General features: G+C 38.5%; 1 protein-coding gene across 1 annotated transcript in view; it reads left to right on the top strand.

Annotated features, from left to right (window-relative positions):
• Positions 1-20,627, top strand: part of KLHL14 (kelch like family member 14) — a 114,073-nt gene that overhangs the window by 16,975 nt on the left and 76,471 nt on the right. Inside the window, exon 3 of the mRNA XM_019652064.1 lies at positions 14,916-14,922. Within this exon, the coding sequence (XP_019507609.1) occupies positions 14,916-14,922 (7 nt within the window). The remainder of the gene's footprint in view (positions 1-14,915; positions 14,923-20,627) is intronic.

Raw genomic sequence — 20,627 nt, 5'->3', positions numbered from 1 at the left:
AAATGAAAAGAAAATACATACAGATGTACAGTGGAACATTAGATACTTTCATATGACACATGTCTATTATTAAAAATCTTGGTGTTTGGTGGAGCAGAGGAAAATATCTGTGGTTGAGTTTGGTGTTGTTTCTTTTTCATGTGATTATTTAGGCTTTATGTTAACTTAGACATTATATTTCTCAGATAGTCTGGACTTTGTTCAACAAATCTTTTACTCAAAGAAAAAAATATTCATTACTCAAGTTATTCACTTAAATTTTCTTAAAGGCACATAAGGAATTTTTATTCAAACGATGTTTATACAACAATTATGTTAGGGAGATGAGGTAAGATTCTTTGACTGCCAAGACAGAGATAACTCATAAGAACCACTGCAGAAGAAGAAGAATATGACAAAAGAAAACAAACCTGAAAAGCAGGCACTCCCAGTTGAAAGAGAATGCAAAGCCTTCTTTATGGGGGATCAGCAGGAAACAGCCCTGACCAGGATTTTCAGTCATGGCTGAGAGTCTCCTGAGGGCTTCACTACATATATCGCCAGCCAGTTTCTGACGTGGAAAAGCTAAATTCATCATCAGAATAACTCATCCGGTTTCATCTCCTTTTGTGACAGTCTCCTTGCAATTTTTCTTAGGGACAAAAAAAGTATCTACAGCTCTTGGTAAGAAATTACTTTTACTACTCTTGGTAAATTAAGTACTGTTACTTCACTAACTTGAGTGTGTGTCTATGGAAAAATGTTTAGCAAATCATTTGGTAAGCTTACTGTTCATGCTTCTGGATGGAACAATTTCTACTTTTTTNTCTTGCTTTCTGTGAAAAGATTTACTTTTCTGTTACATAACAAAGATGACCCCGTGTGTGTGTGTGTGTGTGTGTGTGTGTGTGTGTGTGTGTGTGTTTATCCACAGTCCACGTGCATATTGTTGGGTGCCAGCTTTACATTTTCTGTACAGTGACTTCTGAAATGTATTTTTATCAGCCAGAGGTCTATTTTGTATGTGGGGGTGGAGGCAGGATAGTCAGCGATTCACACAGCCTAGAACTGAGTGAGGAATTATTGAGTTGGGAGGGTCCATTTTTCATCGAAACGAAAATAGTTCTATTTGTAAATCCTAGAACAAAGCAGCAGACCAGGGTCTGGCCCTGGCTTTATTTAGCAAAACCCATCACACCAGAACATCCTGGGCCAGTGGGAAGGATGAGAAGAGGGAATGTAAAATCTGTGAGTCCAAGAGGGAAACTTGGAAGCAAAAACTTGAATGCTTTAAGGATGCACAGTAGGACCTCAGCACTTTGTTCCTCATCTGCGTTAACAGGGGTTCACTGATACTGTGAGGGATCCCAGCCAATAGGGGTGTATTATAGTGGCAGAAGTATGTGCCTCATAGCACAGACCAATTTGGTGGATTGGTTACTATGACAACATACCACTACTGTCAGTGGCAATTCCTGTACTCTCCCTGTTTTAAGGTTTTTACAAGTGTTCCGTCCAAAATGGCATTTGTCAGAAGGAACTACACAGTAAAGATAGGATATACAGAGATAGAGATAAAGACAGATGTGAATGAGAGAGAGAATATGGCATAATAGGAGGCTCAAATAAAAAGGTTATGTGATGCAAATATCTTAAACCACTCTATTGCATAGTAATTAAGACCTAAAGTCAGACAGATGTGGGTCAAATCCCACCTTGACCACTTACAAGCTGGCTCTCGTTGGGTAATTTACTTAACCTGTTTTCAGATTGCTTATCTATAACATGTATTTAATAATACCTTCCTCATTGGGACAATTCTGAATGTTGGAAGAACATATGTACAACACTTAACATCGTGCCTGGCTGTGAATACTTAATAATCGATAGCTTTTATCTTTATAGGAATAGTTCTATTTATAGCTAAGCTGCCTGTCTGTTCACTTGTTAGGACTCCTTACTCCACGCACTAAGTTCATTCTAGAGCTGAGTTCTCACAGCCTGAGTCTCAAGTGCTGCTGAGTCTCAAGTAACGGTATTCCTGCTGAGTGTCCGTTTTACCCTTCACTAAGTGAACTACAGAGCTTAGACCAATGATGGGGTCTGTTCAAGCCTCTTGATCTATCCATGTCAGCAATTAGAAGAGATAGAAAAAAAGCATGGTGGATTTACATTAAACAGCTTTATTGAGATGTAATTTACATACCATTCAATTCACCCATCTAAAATGCATAATCCAATGGTTTATAGTATATTCACAGAGTTGTGCAGCCATCACCACAATTAATTTTATTTTTATCACCCTCCCAAAAGACCCCATACCTGTTAGTAATCAGCATCCATTCCTTCTCCAAACCCCACAGCCTTAGGCAACCACTGATCTGCTTTCTGTCTCCATAGGTCCATAGATTTGCTTGTCCTGGACATTTCGTATAAATGGAGTCATACAATCTGTGGTCTTTTTGACAGGCTTCTTTCACGTAGCATAATGTTTTCAAAGTCCATCCACGTGGTAGCGTGTAGTACTTCATTCCATTTTATGGCTTAATAGTATTCCATTGTATGGATATATACCATATTTTATTTATCAGTTGATGAACATTTGGGTTGTTTCCACTTTTTGCTATTATGAATAATGCTGCTATGAACATTCATGTACAAGTTTTTGTGTGGGCATGTGTTTTCATTTCTCTTGGGTATATACCTAACAGTGGAATTGCTGGGCCACGTGGCATTCAGTTGGCATTGAACAAATGTTTAACCTTTTGAGGAACTGTCAGATTGTTTTCCAAAGCAGTTGGAGTATATTGCACTGTCACTCTCAGTGTATAAAGGTTCTGATTTTTTCACATCCTCACCAACACTTATTATCATAACCATCCTAATGGGTATGAAGTGCTAGCTCATTGTGGTTTGCATTTCACTAATAGCTAATGATGTTGTGTATCTTTTCATGCTCTTATTGCCCACTTGTGTGTGTTTGTGTGTGCGTGCGTGTGTGTAATATATATATATATATATATATATATATATATATATATATATATTGCCAAAAATGTATACACATTTTAAGAAAGGAAAAAACTATTAAAATGGTAATAATATATACCGATAACAAAGATGAATACAAGTCATGTTTGACTTCTGCAATTACAAGAGGTGCTCAAAGTGGTTACCATCAGCGTCCAGACACTTCTGATTATGGTGAACTACTGCTTGAGCCACATTGACCAAAGTATCCACTTGTATACATTTTTTTGGCACCCTCTGCATTTTAAGAAAGGAAAAAACTGTATTAAAATTACGCTGATGGTAACCACTTTGAGCACCTCTTGTAATTGCAGAAGTCAAACGTGAATTGTATTCATCTTTTGTTACCAGTATACATTGAGTATTGCAATTTTAATCCAATTTTTTCCTTTCTTAAAATGTGTATACATTTTTTTTGGCACTGTGTGTGCATGCGTGTGTGTGTGTGTGTGTGTGTGTGTGTATTTCTTTTGTTTTGGAAAAATGTCTATTCAAATCCTTTGACTTATTTTTAGTTTTTTTGTCTTTGTCTTACTGACTGACTTGTGAGAGTCTTTCAAGCATTTTTAGTAGGGCTTCTTATAGTTCCTAGATCATTCCTAGATCACAGCTGGGGCCACCTTCTGCAGGAATTGGGGGTTCTATTGGACAAAATGAAAAGAAAATACATACAGATGTACAGTGGAACATTAGATACTTTCATATGACACATGTCTATTATTAAAAATCTTGGTGTTTGGTGGAGCAGAGGAAAATATCTGTGGTTGAGTTTGGTGTTGTTTCTTTTTCATGTGATTATTTAGGCTTTATGTTAACTTAGACATTATATTTCTCAGATAGTCTGGACTTTGTTCAACAAATCTTTTACTCAAAGAAAAAAATATTCATTACTCAAGTTATTCACTTAAATTTTCTTAAAGGCACATAAGGAATTTTTATTCAAACGATGTTTATACAACAATTATGTTAGGGAGATGAGGTAAGATTCTTTGACTGCCAAGACAGAGATAACTCATAAGAACCACTGCAGAAGAAGAAGAATATGACAAAAGAAAACAAACCTGAAAAGCAGGCACTCCCAGTTGAAAGAGAATGCAAAGCCTTCTTTATGGGGGATCAGCAGGAAACAGCCCTGACCAGGATTTTCAGTCATGGCTGAGAGTCTCCTGAGGGCTTCACTACATATATCGCCAGCCAGTTTCTGACGTGGAAAAGCTAAATTCATCATCAGAATAACTCATCCGGTTTCATCTCCTTTTGTTACAGTCTCCTTGCAATTTTTCTTAGGGACAAAAAAAGTATCTACAGCTCTTGGTAAGAAATTACTTTTACTACTCTTGGTAAATTAAGTACTGTTACTTCACTAACTTGAGTGTGTGTCTATGGAAAAATGTTTAGCAAATCATTTGGTAAGCTTACTGTTCATGCTTCTGGATGGAACAATTTCTACTTTTTTTATGTGAATCTCTTTGGATAATTACATTCTTGCTTTCTGTGAAAAGATTTACTTTTCTGTTACATAACAAAGATGACCCCCTGGCCACCATGGTAGATCTGAATGCAAAATGGTAGACATTTTAATGTGGATTTCTTTTCTGGATGTTCAAGGGGTCAAAATGTTATTAAAAGTATGTGATAATTTTATAGTTTTTAGTATACACTACCAACAGATCCAAAGAAAGCAGATAACCTCTCTAAATTAGTCTCGTGTATGTAGAAGGCAGGCATCTTCCATCAGCAGAAGTCTGGGTCACACAGAGAAGGTACCTCATTATAGTCAGTCACTTCAGAGCCCATGGAGGCCTAAAAAACTTCAATGGTCATTCAGACATTCTTATATTCGAAATTTGGAAAGAGAGAAAGCAAGCAAAGCAAAGCTGGAATATTTAAACACCATTCTCATGCACTCAAATAAATTAAAGGTTTGCATTTTCTCCAGAGTTAGGAAGCAGCCAAGTAAACCAGCAGCAAGTCGTCTAAGTAAAAATTCATTCCAAGGAAGGGGTACCCCCTGTATAGGCAGAAGCCCCTCCAGCCTTCCATCAGCCTAGTCAAACTGAGAGCCCAAGTTCCAGAAAACAAGAGTGATTTTGACCTAGAAAGAATAATCACACCTCAGAAACATGTTTCTGGAGAATGCTTTACATTTGTTTATGGCAAGGGAACTTTAGGGTCTCAGAGCATAAGACACATTGAAAATGTCTAAAAGCACAAAGAACGTCATAGCCATGGATTCATAGACACTAATTAGAGTCTGCCACGAAAGCTCGCGCAGAACACTTCTCGCCATTGTTTGTATCTGTTCTTACCCCTCCTTACTGCCCTTCCTCCACTGGAACGCTGTTATCTATTAACATTTACTGCTCCTGCACAGTAGCTGAGCACCTAACAGTGGAGTGGATCAGGAGCCTGCCTCTGCATATTACAAATTCTCCAGACACGGGGCTGCTGAAAAGTGTAGCTGTTGTGTGGAGAAAAGTAGGAAGCTCCTTTCTCAAAGAAGTCATGCAAGTTTTACCATAGAAGGCTCATTCTCAAGTGTCAATTCCCAAAAGTGAGTGCCTTTTTCTGCCCTATGTTCTTGTTGACTGGACAGTCCTGTTAAGGAGAGCTATATTAGTCTGTTTGAGCTGCCATAACAGAATAACACATCCTGGGTGGCTTAAACAACAGAAATGTGTCTGGAGGCTGGAAGTCCAAGATCAAAGTGCCAGCAGGGTTGTTTTCTGGTGATGCCATTCTTCCTGGCTTGCAGTCGCCTTCTCCCAGTGTTTTCATAGGCCATTCCTCTGTGTGCACAGGGAGAGAGAGATCTGGTGTCTCTTCCTCTGATAAGGACACCAGTCCTATAAAATTAGGGCCCCACCCTTATCACCTCATTTAACCTTAATTACTCTCCTAATGACCCTGTTTCCAAATACATCACATTGGGGGTTAGGGTTTCAACATATGAATTTGAGGGAGACAAAATTCAGTTAGTTCACAACAAGAGCCAAGAATAGCACACAAGGAATTAGAAAACAGGTTAAGGAAACTAATTGAAATGTTACTTTTCAACTAGATTTTTACAGGCAAAGTTATATAGGTAGTTGAGCAATTATCCAGATCAGCAATATATTAATAGCTCTTCCAGTAACACAAAGCCAGAAGGAAAAAAAAAAAAAAAAGCAGGTTCTCTTTCCCTGGTCTCAGAAAATCTTGCCTAACTCAGTAATTCTCTTAATAATCAACCATAGAGATTTTAAAATAAAATATATACCCCCCGCCCTTCCCCAGAGATTCTAAATAAATTTACCTGGAATGTGGTCCCAGGAACCTGCATATTTAGCAATATCCCAGGAGGCTATCCTACTGGTGGTTTTGAAACCACTTTCAAAATCATGGGACTAAACAAATAATTGCTTATTTTCCAATTTTCTACATCTTTATAGAAGGTGGGAGAAATTACTGATAGTAACTTACTAAGAAAGAAGGTTGAAGCAAATTCGTTGCAAAATTAAAAGAAACCTGATTAACCGCCATGATAAAAAGAGCAATGAATCATAGGGAAAGTTATTGGAATTACCAGGCTCTAGACATTGTTTTCCTGATGGTGAAATTTGGGTACCTAGTGCACTGAAGAAGTTTCAGAATAATTCAGGCCCCACGGTAATAGTGTGCACAATTCAGCTTCAGAGAATGTTGGTATATTTTCCCAGAATAATTTTTTTTCTGCCTATCAAAGATCAGATGATGGAAAAGGATATTGTCATGGATTGGCTGACTGGGTGGGTCTTGGAAACTTCTGCAAGTGCTCTTTCTGGGGTGGGAGTGGGGGCACATTGGAGGTCTTCCTAGCCTAGACCCTGCAGAGCCCTGAAGCTAAGGTTTACTTTAGCACTTAGCCCCTCCAGAGTCGGTGAAGCAGCAAAGAAGAGAAAGAACCAGCTCCCCACTGGGAGGGAGAGGAAAAGAGGAGGAAGATAAGAGATTCCTATTTCACCCACAGCAGCAGGGTGTCCCTAAGCTGGATCCCACAAGCCACACCTCATTGTCTCCACAGCACACACACATACACACACACACACACACACACACACACACACACACACACACACACACACGCACACCCATGCCTGCCTCAGCCCCTCATTGCTTAGCTGTCCCCAACTACGGGTAACCTTCTTCATTTCTCTTAACCCCCAGGATGATTTCATAGAATTACTCTTCCCCTAAAAATAAATCCCGACCCATTTAGAAGCTGTCAACTGAAATCCCCCTCTTTGAAGATGGGCAGCTATTTGTTGCCATGAATATTCCAAGAGAAGCCTGGAGTAATATATTCAGTTACTAACTAACTTTTCTCACTGTCTCCCTGCATGGCCACTCCTGCAGTGACTCTCCAACTGGAAACAGCCTGCTTGGCAGGAGGCTGCCTCCAGTTCCTCAGAACAAGCTTCCTCGTTTCCCCACCAGAAACCTCTCCCTGGAGTTAAGAGTCATGGATAAAATCGGGCTCTAGATTATCATCAGGTGGGGTCTGGCCGTGGTCGGCGTCAGCATCATCCTAAATGGCTGAACTTCTTTCTTTGACATGGGATTTTGTTACAATTTTAGTTTTCATTGTTATAGCCCAGATACTCAGAGACAAGTAATTTTAGCCAGATATGTTACAGCCTAAGCTTGAGTTTTCAACATTCTTCTGTATTCTCGTGTCTTTCTGTATTTTGTCTTGTGCAGCAGATACTAAGTTTCCTCAGGTCAGGAAGTCACCCATCTCTTCAAAAGGCTGGCCAGATGGGAAAGAGAGAGGAGTCTCAAGAATTAGATTGGCTCTTAGGAGGCAGCATCATGTAATCATTGGGCTTTATTTGGAGCTTTAATGCAGGCATTTCTTGTGAGTTCATCACCAGCATGAGAGTGATGCTGTATCTCCTTTTGTCACTAGGCTTCCCAGAGCCTGAGTGGCTTCTTGGTGACAGGTTGCATAGGGCCACTTCTCTCTGGAACCAGGGGAGCTTGCTCCTATCACACAGACACTGCTTGTGCCACCAGCTCCTTCAGTGGCAAGCACACGTGCTACTGAGCAGTGAGACCCTGCGTCCCACTTGCAGGAAGGAGGATTAGTCTGAGAGGTAATACTTGCCACACAACTTCCTCCCAGGGATGTGGGGAGGATTAATGAGATGTTATTTCCATCGCAATTTATGCTCTTCAGAAGAAAAGCACTAAGCACGAGGTATTAGAATTAGGGATTATATAGGTAATCAAGCAAAGAAGATATTCAACTGCTCCTAGTTACTAAAGGAAGCTTTAGCAGGGAGGTGGGGAAGAAGGAAAATGCTGTGAGTATAAAGTTGGCTGGAAGCCATGGTCTCTCATGAAGCAAAGGACCAAGAATGGAGTGTGAAGAGATATGGACAATATAAAGATAAACCCGTCTGGCCCTTGAGACTTACGCTCAGTCCCGGGGAGGCCTGCATTTCATGGGTTCTGATGAAGACCTTAAGGCTTTTTTGTCACTTCTGCCTCTGCCATCGTTAGCCATCCTACAGGCTCCCTGCGTGCTGGAGGACACACTAGCATTCTGAGATTAGTGCATGTCAGGGAAGGATTGTGGAAACCCCTCGTGTGCTACAAGGGCTGGGGTGAGGAGGGAAGGAAAGGTTGGGAAGGTGGCTAATTACAATGGCCAAGTGCAAAGCTACAGTCAGTAAAGATGCTGATCTTCTCCGAGTCAAACATGTAAGTGGCAGAGTTGGAATGTAGCTAGGTGTTCAGAGGTTCAGATTTTAAAGTCTTGGTTTCTTCCATTTACTACAGTGTGTCCTCAACGATAGCTTACCTACTACTGATAGTATGTGAGACAATTTCAGAGAGTACATGAGACACCATTTTTAAATTTACTTTAATAGGTTAGGTATTATTATATTTTACTATATTGCTATAGGTAACATGTATAATCCGTAAATATAAGTGGTTAGAACCGTGATTCTCAACACTACTGCACATGAGCATCACACCGAAAACTTTAAAAAACATGAGTAATGGGTCTCACCGTAGATCATTAGATCGGAACCTCTGAGAGGTGCCCTCATCCTAGATATATCTTATAAAAGCTCTCCCAGGTGACCCTGAAGGGCAGTCAGCATTGGGAAACACTAGGGTAGACTAGGATTAAGCATTATTTTCAGTGAGCAGTTTTATGAAATATTAAGTAAATAACATAGTATGTAGATATGGCAAATATCATGCAGGTCCTATATCGTACTAATAACTGAAATTTGGTAAACTTCCCTGTCATGGGAAGCTCCCATTCCATGAGACAATACTGACCCTGAAGAACAAAGAGAAAACCAGAGATCTTGAATACAAATAATGGATGGGACAGTGTGACAATAGCAAGACTGATTATTTGGGCATGCTCAAGTAGGCATAAAAGACAGAGGGGTTTGGGGCAGGGCAAAGTAAGGTAGCAGGTTAGATTTTGGGGTTAATAAGACTGTTCCCCACTATATTAACCTCTGACTCTTCCACCTTGCAGTTCAGAAATGTGTCTTTTCCTCGTTCCCTTTGCCTTCTGACACTCCCACTGCCATACTCATTGATTGGACCTTAAAGCAGATGATAAAAAAGAAGGATGATAAAGACTCTATCATGATGTATTCCTGGATAGAGGGATTACTAGTGACTTTGACTCTTTTCACTCATTTTTTTCTTCATCATTTCTTCATCCATACAAGGAGCATTTATTGAGCACCTACTATATTGCTTTAAAATATAGTCAGATTTTTTCTCAGTGAACATGCATTGTTTTTATAATATGATTCAAAAAAATCTTAAATTTACTTCCATTTTAGAAAAACTAAATAGTGTATATAACTGATCACCCTTTAGTCACAACAGGAGACTCAAAATGGGAGGAAAAGGCGTGGCTCCATTGCCAGAAGACAGGGAGTGAAGGCATTTTCAGCTAAATCTGAGAATCACTGGAGGGTTGTATGGAAAAGCCCTAGGGATATTTTGTCTGTGAAATGGAGGAAATAAAACCCATCCTGAGGCACTGGAAGAGATGCCCAACCCCTTTTTCCTCTATTCTTTCATCTGTTAAATGGGGATAATGATACTTTGTGTTTGCCTACCTCAGAGAGGCATTATCAGGTCTATTTAAAGGCCCTTCCCATGAAAGTTGCTGTGCAAATTACCAAGAACAGCTATGATAAAGAAACCTAAATACAGCAGCAAATCAACTAGAACAAATTCTCAAGAGAGTTTACTTCTCTGGAAAAACTGAAGAAAAGGGTAGCAGTTGTCCTCTTGGGACTTTTGGGTACCATTCTAGCTGGAAGTTTCGGGAAGGCTGGGTGCTTTTCAAAACCTCCTCCTGGCTGATCACTCAGGACCTTCCTCTGCTTGCTTTTCCCCCATGGTCTAAGCAGTTTCCATCTGAAGTTCCTCTTTGAAGTTTTTTCAGATCTTAACTCAGAAATCCCTGAAAAGAATCTTAAGCCACGCATTTACCTGTGAGAGAGAAACAGAGAGACAGAGGCAGAGAGAGAAGGGAGGTTATAATGTAGGGAAAATGTACATTTTATAGAGATGATAGAAAATGGGGAATTCTTTAATAGTTTTGAAAAAGAGGATTGAAGTAATTGATCACTAAAGTCAAGCTTTGCTGAAATTTATTTGACAAAGTATGTAAGGTTGATAAGATGGGAGCAGGAGCCCAGAAGGCAAGGGCTCCACTGCTAAGACAGCTCAACAGAGAGCCAAGCCAGCTGAATCAGGCTAATGGCAGCATGGCTGGAATAAACAGATAAGTCGAAGAAACATTATAGCTCTAGAACCTTGGCAACACATTGTATATAGCAAGAAAATGGGAGAAAAGTCAAGATCATCATAAAATTTCATAACCTGAATGTCATAAGATTTGGTGGCTTCCTTGACAGAGAAAGATGGCAGCCATAGAGTGAGTACACTGAATTTATGCATGAGATCTGGGTCAATACCACTGTAGGAAGCCCAGTGGTTTTATAATTTCATGAAACTTGTTTATGCAGTAAATATTCTGGCCATTTATAAACGGTGCAACCCCTGGTATCTGAAAGGCTTCTAAGCAATAAAAGAAAATGCCAAAATTCCAAAGATTGATTTTTTCAAATGAGTGATATATAAGGTTAATAATTAATACATCATAATAATACTTATCATTTGTCAACTAATTACTATAGTAACCACTTCATGTTTTCTATGTGCAGCCCAGATGTCAGCTGGTGGCTTCCCACAGCAGGAAAAGAACTAGCAAAATTTTTACAAACCCCTACAATTCCTTGTTCTATGGAAATCCAAAACCAATGCTGATGTCTGTGAATTGTAGGGGTTTGCATAATCCTGGCTTTTCCTGTCTCCCATCACTACCGTGCATCACTACTGAACCACCAGATGTGAAATTGCCCTTCCACCCATTGTTTGTATAATATACTAAGCCATCATAGGTTTAATAAAGTCCACTGAAATAAAAAAATCATGGGAAAGAGTCATAACGTCTTCCGATCTTCTCCAGGCTTTCCCTACTGGATTATGTTGGGAGCGTTAATTTTTCCATCCCTGCATTATGCAAAGACATTCATCATTCAAGGAATCAGCAGCACCTAGTGCCTTTCGTTTATTGAAGAAGGTAGTTTTGTTTATAAGTAGCAACCATTTGTTTTCCCATTATACTTAGATGACTTCATTTAACCCTCAAAACACTCCCACTTGACAGATGAGACAACTGAGGCTTGAAGAGGTTGAATACCAGCCCAAGGATATAAATGTATGAAGTGATAGAAAGAGAATTTAAATCCAGGTCTGGCAGACTCTTCAAGTTTTGAAGGCTAGGATATACGATTATCTATCCCAGTTTACTTTGCCATTTCAAAACTGCTTATTTTTTTTTAATCAAATCTTTATGTTAAAAAAAAAAAAGCCATACTTTCCTGAAGACCACATATGGGGAATTACAGAATAAAACCCCCAGTGATTTAGTATCAGAGAGAGTTAGGATAATTAAAATAACTAAGCAATGAAAATGCAACTCTATTATTTTTAACTAATAAGACTTAGATGGGGACATAGGCCACTCGCCAAACCTGCAAATTACACAATGGAATAGCTAATGCTGCTGCTGCTGGTGAGGATGAGGAGAGGGAGAAGGGGCAGGAGAGTTAGCCTTTATCTAGCACTGTTATAAAGGCTTAAGATGTATTATTTCTTTTAATCCTGAAAATAAAACCAAAACCAAAAACAAAAACAAACCAACAACTATGACTTAGGTCTATTATTATGTCTATTTTACAAATAAGTTTAAAGAGAGCAAAGAGGCTATCCCAAGGTCACTCGCCTCAGAAAAGCTGAAGCCAGGTGTGTCGCCCTAATTGTGAGGCTTCCACCCTTAACAGCCCGGCTGTCCTGCTTCAAGAATGGCGATGTTTTCAATGGATGTTCCCACTAGCATGCAAGTAAGTGCCATTAAAAATAGCCACGCATTTGATGTTTAAAATATTTAACTGGAGGAAATATAGGATAGGGAAACCTGGCTTGAAAACAGTTGGTTTAAAAAAAAAATCTATATTTGTACTCAGCTGGAAGCTGAACAGGAACCCAGCACTGCACTATGACTGCTACAAGGCTATTGTGACTTTTAGAAAGCCTTAAAAAATAGTATACATCATAGCACATATCACATTTGTTAAATTGTGTGCAGTTCCGACCTTCACAGTTTTAAAAGGGACAATGACAGTCTAGAGATACGCAAGGGAGGTGAGCAGGATGGTAAGGAAAATGGAAACTTTTTCAGAAAGAAGTGAGGATTTTCAACATGGGAAAGAGAAGACATGGCAGCCATCTTCCGATATTTGAAGTGCTACCATGACACAGACAGGAACTTGCTCTTTTTCTGTAGAAATCTTAGGCAGATTTTCAACTCAGAATAAGGAGAAAAAATATATCAAATATAACTGTCCAACAACTTCCCACAATAGAGTGGATTTGAAAAACTAAGATGCATTTCATTATAAATTTCCAAATTGATAAGAATAATTACTTATTAAAAAAAACTGTTTAAAGGATTTCTGCTTTATATAGGGAACCAGACCAAATCAGTAGCCTCAAGTCTGGCTCTGTGTTAGAATCAACTGGAAGACTCTGAAATTATTGATTTTTAAGACTTCATCTCATTGAATCATAATCTAGAAGTTGGGGCCTGAGAATTTATATCAAGAATCTAAATTTCATAATCCCCTCACATGATCCTGGTGATTTACCAGACTTGGGAGTCACTGAACTAGATTATTCCAAAGTTCTCTTCTAACTCTCTAATCATACTTAGAACATTGCAGAATATTTTCTTTAATAAATAAATGAGAATTATTTATAATTTGTAAAATAAATTTAGTCTACATGTACATCGGCAGCTCTAAAGTGCTAGAAAACCACCTGATTTCTTCATTTTTTTTTTTTAAAGATTTTTATTGGGGAATTGGGGGGAGGGGAACAGACAAGTTGCTGTCCTTTTGTTCTTCAGTCTATTTGTGGAGGATGTTGCTTTCACTGGCCCAAGTTGGCACCATCATTGCGCTCTTCCTGGGTGAGGCAGATCAGTCGCCAGCTTCTGGATGGCTGCTCACGGCGGCTGCTGGCCCCTCACGCAGGTTGCTGGCTACACACGGTAGCCCATGGCAACCCACTGCAGCAGGGGTTGCAGCCTACGCCACCATCGTCGCCTGCGACTCACGGCAGCCCAGCTCCAGGTTGAGCTGTTGTTCAGCATCTTAGGTGTAGAGGGCAGTGTCACTGGCCCTCATATGTGGGATCCGAAACGGGGCCCTCTGGCATCCCAAGCCAGCTCTTAACCATCGCACCACGTGGCCAGCCCTGATTTCTTTTTTTAAGTTAAAACATTTTTAATTTTTTTATTGAGGTATGATTGACATACAAAAAAAGCTGTACCTATTTAATGTATACACTTCGATGAGTTTGAAGATAAGTAGACACCCATGAAACTATCACCGGATATAATCTCAAATTTATCACTACCTTTAGAGGTTTCCTCTCTTTTTCTTTTATCATAAGAACATTTAATATAAGACCTATTCTCTTAATAAGTTTTTAAGTATACAATACAGTATTGTTAACTATGTGTACTATGCTATATAGTAGATCTCTAGTATTCATCTTGTGTAAATAAAACTATGTACCCTTTGATCAGCACCTCCCTAGTCCCCTTTCTTCCAGCCCCTAGTAACCACAAATCTCCTCTCTATTTCTGAGTTCAACTATTTTAGATTCCTATAGAAGTGGAATCCTTAGTATTTGTTCTATGTCTGGTTTATTTCACTTAATGTAATGTCTTCTAAATTCATCCATGTTGTAGCAAATGGTAGGATTTCCTCTTTTATTAAGTCTGATTAATATTCCACTGTATTTACATACCATATTTTTTATCCACTCATTTATCAATGGACATTTACATTATTTCCATGTCTTTGCTAATGCAAATAATGCTGCAGTGAACATGGGAGTACACATATTTTTTCAAGATCCTGATTTCAGTTATTTTCAGTATATACCCAGAGGTGGGATTACTGTGTCATATTTTTGTATTTACTTTTTAATTTTTTGAGGAGCCTCCATGCCCTTTTCCATAGTGACTGCACCAATTTACATTCCAAGACACTTTACAAATGATGACATAAATTTGTCAATAACCATTAGTCATCAGAGAAGTGCGAATTAAAACCACAATTCAAGACTACCACATACTCATCAAAATGACTAAACTAAAAAATGACAGACACGTACATACATACATGTATGAGTGAATAGATACATAGATATTCACTTTCACTTTCATAAAAATGTACACTGATTGTTGCTTTTATTCACAGCTGATGGGTATGTAAGTTGGTCCATTCATTTTGGGGAACTATTTGGCAATATCTACTAAAGCTGAAAATATGCATAATTTGTTTCAACAATTCCATTCTTAGGTATGTATCCAATATAAGTGCATATATGTGTTCTCCACAATACCTGTGCATGAGTAATCAGAGCAATGCTATTTATGCAAAAACTGGAAAAAGCATAAATGTCCATCAACACTGGAATGCATACGTATGTAGTAGTCAAAACATTGAATACTGTTTATCAGTAGCATTGAAAGAACTATAACTACACATAACAGCATGGATATCATAAATATGATTTTTAAAAAGATGACTAAAGTAAGAGTACAGCTGGCATGTTTCCATTTATATAAAGTTTAAAAGCCTTATAAACTTTAAAATTAGGTGTTACTGATCTATGGTTTTAGAAAATGATAGAAGTCATCTTTTTTTGGATAGGAGGGGACGGGAGGGCAAAGTGACTGGCAGAGAGCACAAAGGAGGTTTCGTGGGTGCTGCTAATATTCTATTTCTTTTTTAAAAATAAAGTTCACCTGATTTCTTAAGTAGGTTAACACTTTTCTTTCAATCTAGTTAATGAAAACTTTTTTTTATGTATCATGGACAGACAAACTTTATCTGGCTTGTTTCCCAATTATGAAATTTCCAAATCACTGAAATAAAAATAAATGAGACTTTGCCATACTTAGAAAACCAATATGATGAAAAATTTGTTTACACCAGGAGGTTTTAGGTCATCCTTCAATCATTCATCCCCGGAACCAAAGTACACATGCGCATGAGCACACATGCGTCTGTACGCGCACACTCTCACAAATGTGACACATGCTAAATGTTGGGCAATTACTGAGATGGAACAACGGAAAACTGCAAATTCCATTTCCTTTTTAGCCTTATCCTTTTCTATACAAGAATCTAGGAACTCAAATCAAAGGCATCCAAATAATATCGTTAATCCTGACATACTCAGCTCTTTGTTTAAATTTCCCTAATTCCTTATCTTTTAAATACATTGCTTTGGGCAAAGTGGCACTAAGATGAGGAGTAAAAAGAAATATTTTTAAAATATTAACAGATTTAAAGAGAACATTAATTTTGGCTAAATGGTTTCCTATGTGAAGATCTTCTAAAAGTATGCTGTGATGCCATATGAAAGAATTCTAATTATTGCAACAGGGCTACGTTGTAGATTTTGCCTGATCTATAATTAAACCTGTAAGCCTCTGCTAGAATTTAGAAAAGAATCCTTGAAACCCACGTTAGCAAGTTAATTCAGATTCTCCTAAGTTTACCTTTCTAGTTGACAGTGTTTTTCATGATGTTTTCAAATGAAACTCACAAACATCAAACAAATAGCATGATTGTCAGAATTTTCAATATTCAATACACATCATTATTATCTGTCATTATTGTCATTGTCACTATTATAATTGCACCCTGTAAAAAAGAATGGAAGCTTTTCTAAAGGAATTATTCACGTGTATTACTTTCTAGGAGTAATTGAATAGTTGACATTGTGTTTATATCAAAGTAAAATATGTGATGGTTTTACTCATTTGTTTTTAAAAAATAAGAAATGTAGAGTAATCTATGTTAGGCCCCTTTATTTGACTCCAGAGAGTTTCACAGTTTTATGCAGTATCTAAATGTATATTTTCTTTTTTTAATAATTTTTTTTATTTTTCAGTTACAGTTGACATACAATATTATATTAGTTTCAGGTGTACGACATAGTGATTAGACATTTATATAACTTATGAGGTAATCACCCTGATAAATCTAGTCCCCACCTGAAACCATGCATAGTTATTACCATATTATTGACTATATTTCTCATGCTATACTTTACATCCCATGACTATTTTGTAACTACCAATTTGTACTTCTTCATCTCTTCCTCTTTTTCACCCATCCCCCCAAGCCTCCTCCTGTCTGGCAACCCTCAAAATGTTTTCTATATATCTATGAGGTTGTTTCTGTTTTGTTTCTTCATTTATCTTGTTCTTTAGGTTCCACATATAAGTGAAATCATATGATATTTGTCTTTCTCTGTCTGACTTACTCCATTCAGGATAATACCCTCTAGGTCCATCCATGTTGTTATAGAAGGCAAGATTTAATTTTTTTATGACTGAATAATATTCCATTGTATACATGTACCACCTCTTCCTTCTTCCTTCATCCATTGATGGACACACAGGTTGCCTCCATGTCTTGTCTATTGTAAATAATTCTGCAATGAACATATGGATACACTTGTCCCTTCAAAGTAGTGCTTTGGGTTTCTTTGCTAAACACCCAGAAGTGGAAATACTGGGTCCTTTGTCTCTTGTTAGAATTTGTGTTTCAAAGTCTATTTTGTCTGGTATAGCTATGCTGGCTTTTTTTTAAATTTCTATTTGTATTAAATATCTTTTTCCTCCCTTTGCTTTCAGTCTGTGTGTGTCTTTTGATCTGAAGTGAGCCTCTTGTAGGCAGCATATGTATGGGTTTTGTTTTCTTATTCATTCAACCACCCTATATCTTTTGTTTGAAGCATTTAATCCATTTACATTGAAAGTAACTGTTGATAGATATGTAGTTATTGCCATTTTATTGTTCATATTTTAAAATCTTTTTTCTTCTTCCTCTTAGAGAAGTTTCTTTAACATTTCTTGTAATACTGGTTTGCTGGTGATGAACTCCTTTAGCTTTTTCTTGTGTGGGGAGCTCTTTATCTGTCCTTCAATTCTAAATGATAGCTTTGCAGGGTAGAGTAATCTTGCCTGTAGATCCTTGCTTCCATTACTTTGAATATTTCATGCCAATCCCTTCTGGCCTGCAAAGTTTCTGTTAAGAAATCAGCTGACAATCTTATGGGAGCTTCCTTGTAGGTAACTAACTGCTTTTCTCTTGCTGCTTTTAAGATTCTCTCTTTGTCTTTAACCTTCGGCATTTTAATTATGATGTGTCTAGGTGTGGGCCTATTTGGGTTCATCCTGTTTGGAACTCTTTGCACCTCATGTGCTCATATATCTATTTTCTTTGCCAGGTTAGGGAAATTTTCAGCCATTATTTCTTCAAGTATGTTTTCAATTCCTTACTCTCTCTCTTCACCTTCTGGTACCCCTATGATGCTTGATGTTGTCCTAGAGGCCACTTAGACTATCCTCATCTTTTTAATTCTTTTTTCCTTTTTGCTTTTCTGATTGGGTGTTTTCTGCTACCTTATCTTCTAAATCATTGATTTGAACTTCTGCTTCATCTAATGTACTGTTGATTCCCTCTAATGTATTCTTCATTTCAGTTATTGCATTCTTTACTGTATTCTTTATTCTTTACTGGTTCTTGTTTATGTTTTCTATGTCCATTTTTACGTTTTCTATCTCTTCGTTGAAGTTCTCCCTGAGATCATTGAGCATCATTATAACCAGTTTTTTTTTAACTCTGCATCTTGTAGATTGCTTGTCTCCATTTTGTTTATTTTTTTTGAGCTTTGTTCTGTTCTTTCACTTGGGACATATTTCTTTCTCTCCCCATTTTTGCTGCCTTCCTGTGTTTGTTTATGTGTGTTAGGTAGTGCTGTAATGACTCTGAGTCTTAGTTGAGTGGCCTTATGTAGCAGATGTCTTGTGGGGTCTGGTGGCTCAGTCTCCCTGGTCACCTGAACTGGGTGCTGCGAGTGTGTCCTTTGTGTGGGTTGTGTGTGCTTTCCTGTTGTACTTGAGTCTTGGTTACTGTTTGCACATCAATGGGAAGGATTGACCCTCGGGCTGATGGGTTGTAAGGACTGGCTGTGACTATAGTGGAGGAGTTGTGGTGTAGGAGCTGACCCTATGGAGTGGGATTCACTTTAGTGGGGCTCTGGTGCCTGCCTAGTCTTCCCTTTGGATGTGTCATCTTCAGAGGCAGCCAAGGGGTGCTCCTGCTCAGTCCAAAACCAGCTACTGGCCATGCTGGCTCCAAGTCCTCGTGGAGGGGCCCCACCACAGGCCGAGTTCAGTCAGGACCATCTGGAATGAGCCACAAAGCAATCTGCACATCACTGCCACCCACACTGGGCTTGGAGATGGCTGGGAGAAGCTAAGCTACAAACCCAGGCCAGCTGCTGTTAGTGTCAGGCTTGGGGCTGCTTACCAAAAGGTATGGGGTATGCAGAGGCCAGATGCTTCTTGTTTGGATTTTGTGAATCTTCAAGAGATTTTAGGAAAGTACAAAGCATGAGCCAGAACAGGCTGTTTGCATGTAAGCCTCTGGAAGCAGCTTAGATGGACCTACAAGTTGGGCAGGGTGGCATCTCAAGAGAATCATCAGGGTAGGGTGAACAGTGTCAGCCAGGTTGATGGAGACTCAGGTATAGTGGCTGCCTTACATCTGCAGTCTGGGAGGGGAGAAGACTCAACAAAGGAACAATGCCTTCTGCCAGTATTTCTGTGTGGAAGAAAGCTGCCCCTCCAGCCCTCCCCCTACAGCCAGACAATTCAGTTCCTCCTTGTATGTCACTGATGCCTTTTGAGCTGCTGCCCCAGTACTGGAGCTCAGAGTGAGTGAGACTGGCAGCAAGCAAGTCCATACATTGGCCTTTAAGAGGAATACTTGTGACTCCAGCCTCCCTCTGTCTCACTCAGCCACAATCTCTGCTGGTTTTTATAGCCAGAAGTTATGGGGGCTTCTCTTCTATCACTGGAACCCTGGGCTGGGGAACCTGGTGTGGGACTGTGATTCCTTGTTCCCCAGTGGGGACCTCTTAAGCTGAGAGATCACTTCTGATTTTTAACTGCCACACCTGGGTGTGGGACCAGCCTGTTCTGCATTTCCACCCCTCCTACCAGTCTCAGTGTGGCTTCTTCTGTATGTCCTTAGTTATAGGACTTCTGTTCAGCTAGACTTCAGGTGATTTTCAATGATAGTTTTTCTGTAGTTTAGATGTAACTTTGATGTAGTCATGAGAGGAGGCCAGCACAGGATTCACCTACTCTGCCATCTTGACCAGAAATCTCCTCCAAATGTATATTTTTTTATAACAAGGCTCAAAACATAGCCAATATAATTAAAGTGATAATTATCTAAGAACATATAATTACAAGGTAACTTCTGGGTAGTGAATTAGCTTATACTTATATACATGAACACAATAAGAATCTCAGTAAAAAATATTACTTTTCTTTTTTAACTATTTAATAATATTTGACACGTTGAAATAAAGCCCACATTATATTTTCATTGTCAATATCTAAAGAATGATTAACAATTTACCTTTGAGTTTATGTAGAACTTTTCACTTCATTGTTTTATATAATTCTCATTAAAATTCTTTTAAAAAGCAGGTCAGCATAATCTCTAAGAAGCCAAGTAACGTATACAAAGTTGCTCTGATGAATAGCAAAATTAACACTAGAATCTGGGTCATCTTGAGTCTAAATCAGAAGTTATAGTAAGATAAATATTTTTTAAAAAATTGAAAGAGATCATGGCTCTGGTAGAGTTAGAAGGCCTGTGTCTGAATGCTGTTTCTGCCACTTTGAATATGGGAACTTTCTCACCTCTCTATAGATAAAAGTTATTATACCTACCACATAAGGCTGTTTTGAGAGTCAGTGGAGAAAATGATGAGTAAAAACACTCAAATGTGTTTTATTTTGTGTGCTTTTTATTCTGTACTATGCTGCTTCTCACACATTTTGTCCTACTTTGGTTTCTATGTGATTCATTTTC

The sequence above is a fragment of the Hipposideros armiger genome, unplaced genomic scaffold (assembly GCF_001890085.2).
Source record: "Hipposideros armiger isolate ML-2016 unplaced genomic scaffold, ASM189008v1 scaffold_173, whole genome shotgun sequence".
In the NCBI taxonomy this organism is placed as follows: domain Eukaryota; kingdom Metazoa; phylum Chordata; class Mammalia; order Chiroptera; family Hipposideridae; genus Hipposideros; species Hipposideros armiger.
Note: the sequence above shows the minus strand (reverse complement) of the source record. Positions and strands in the feature narration are given on the sequence as shown.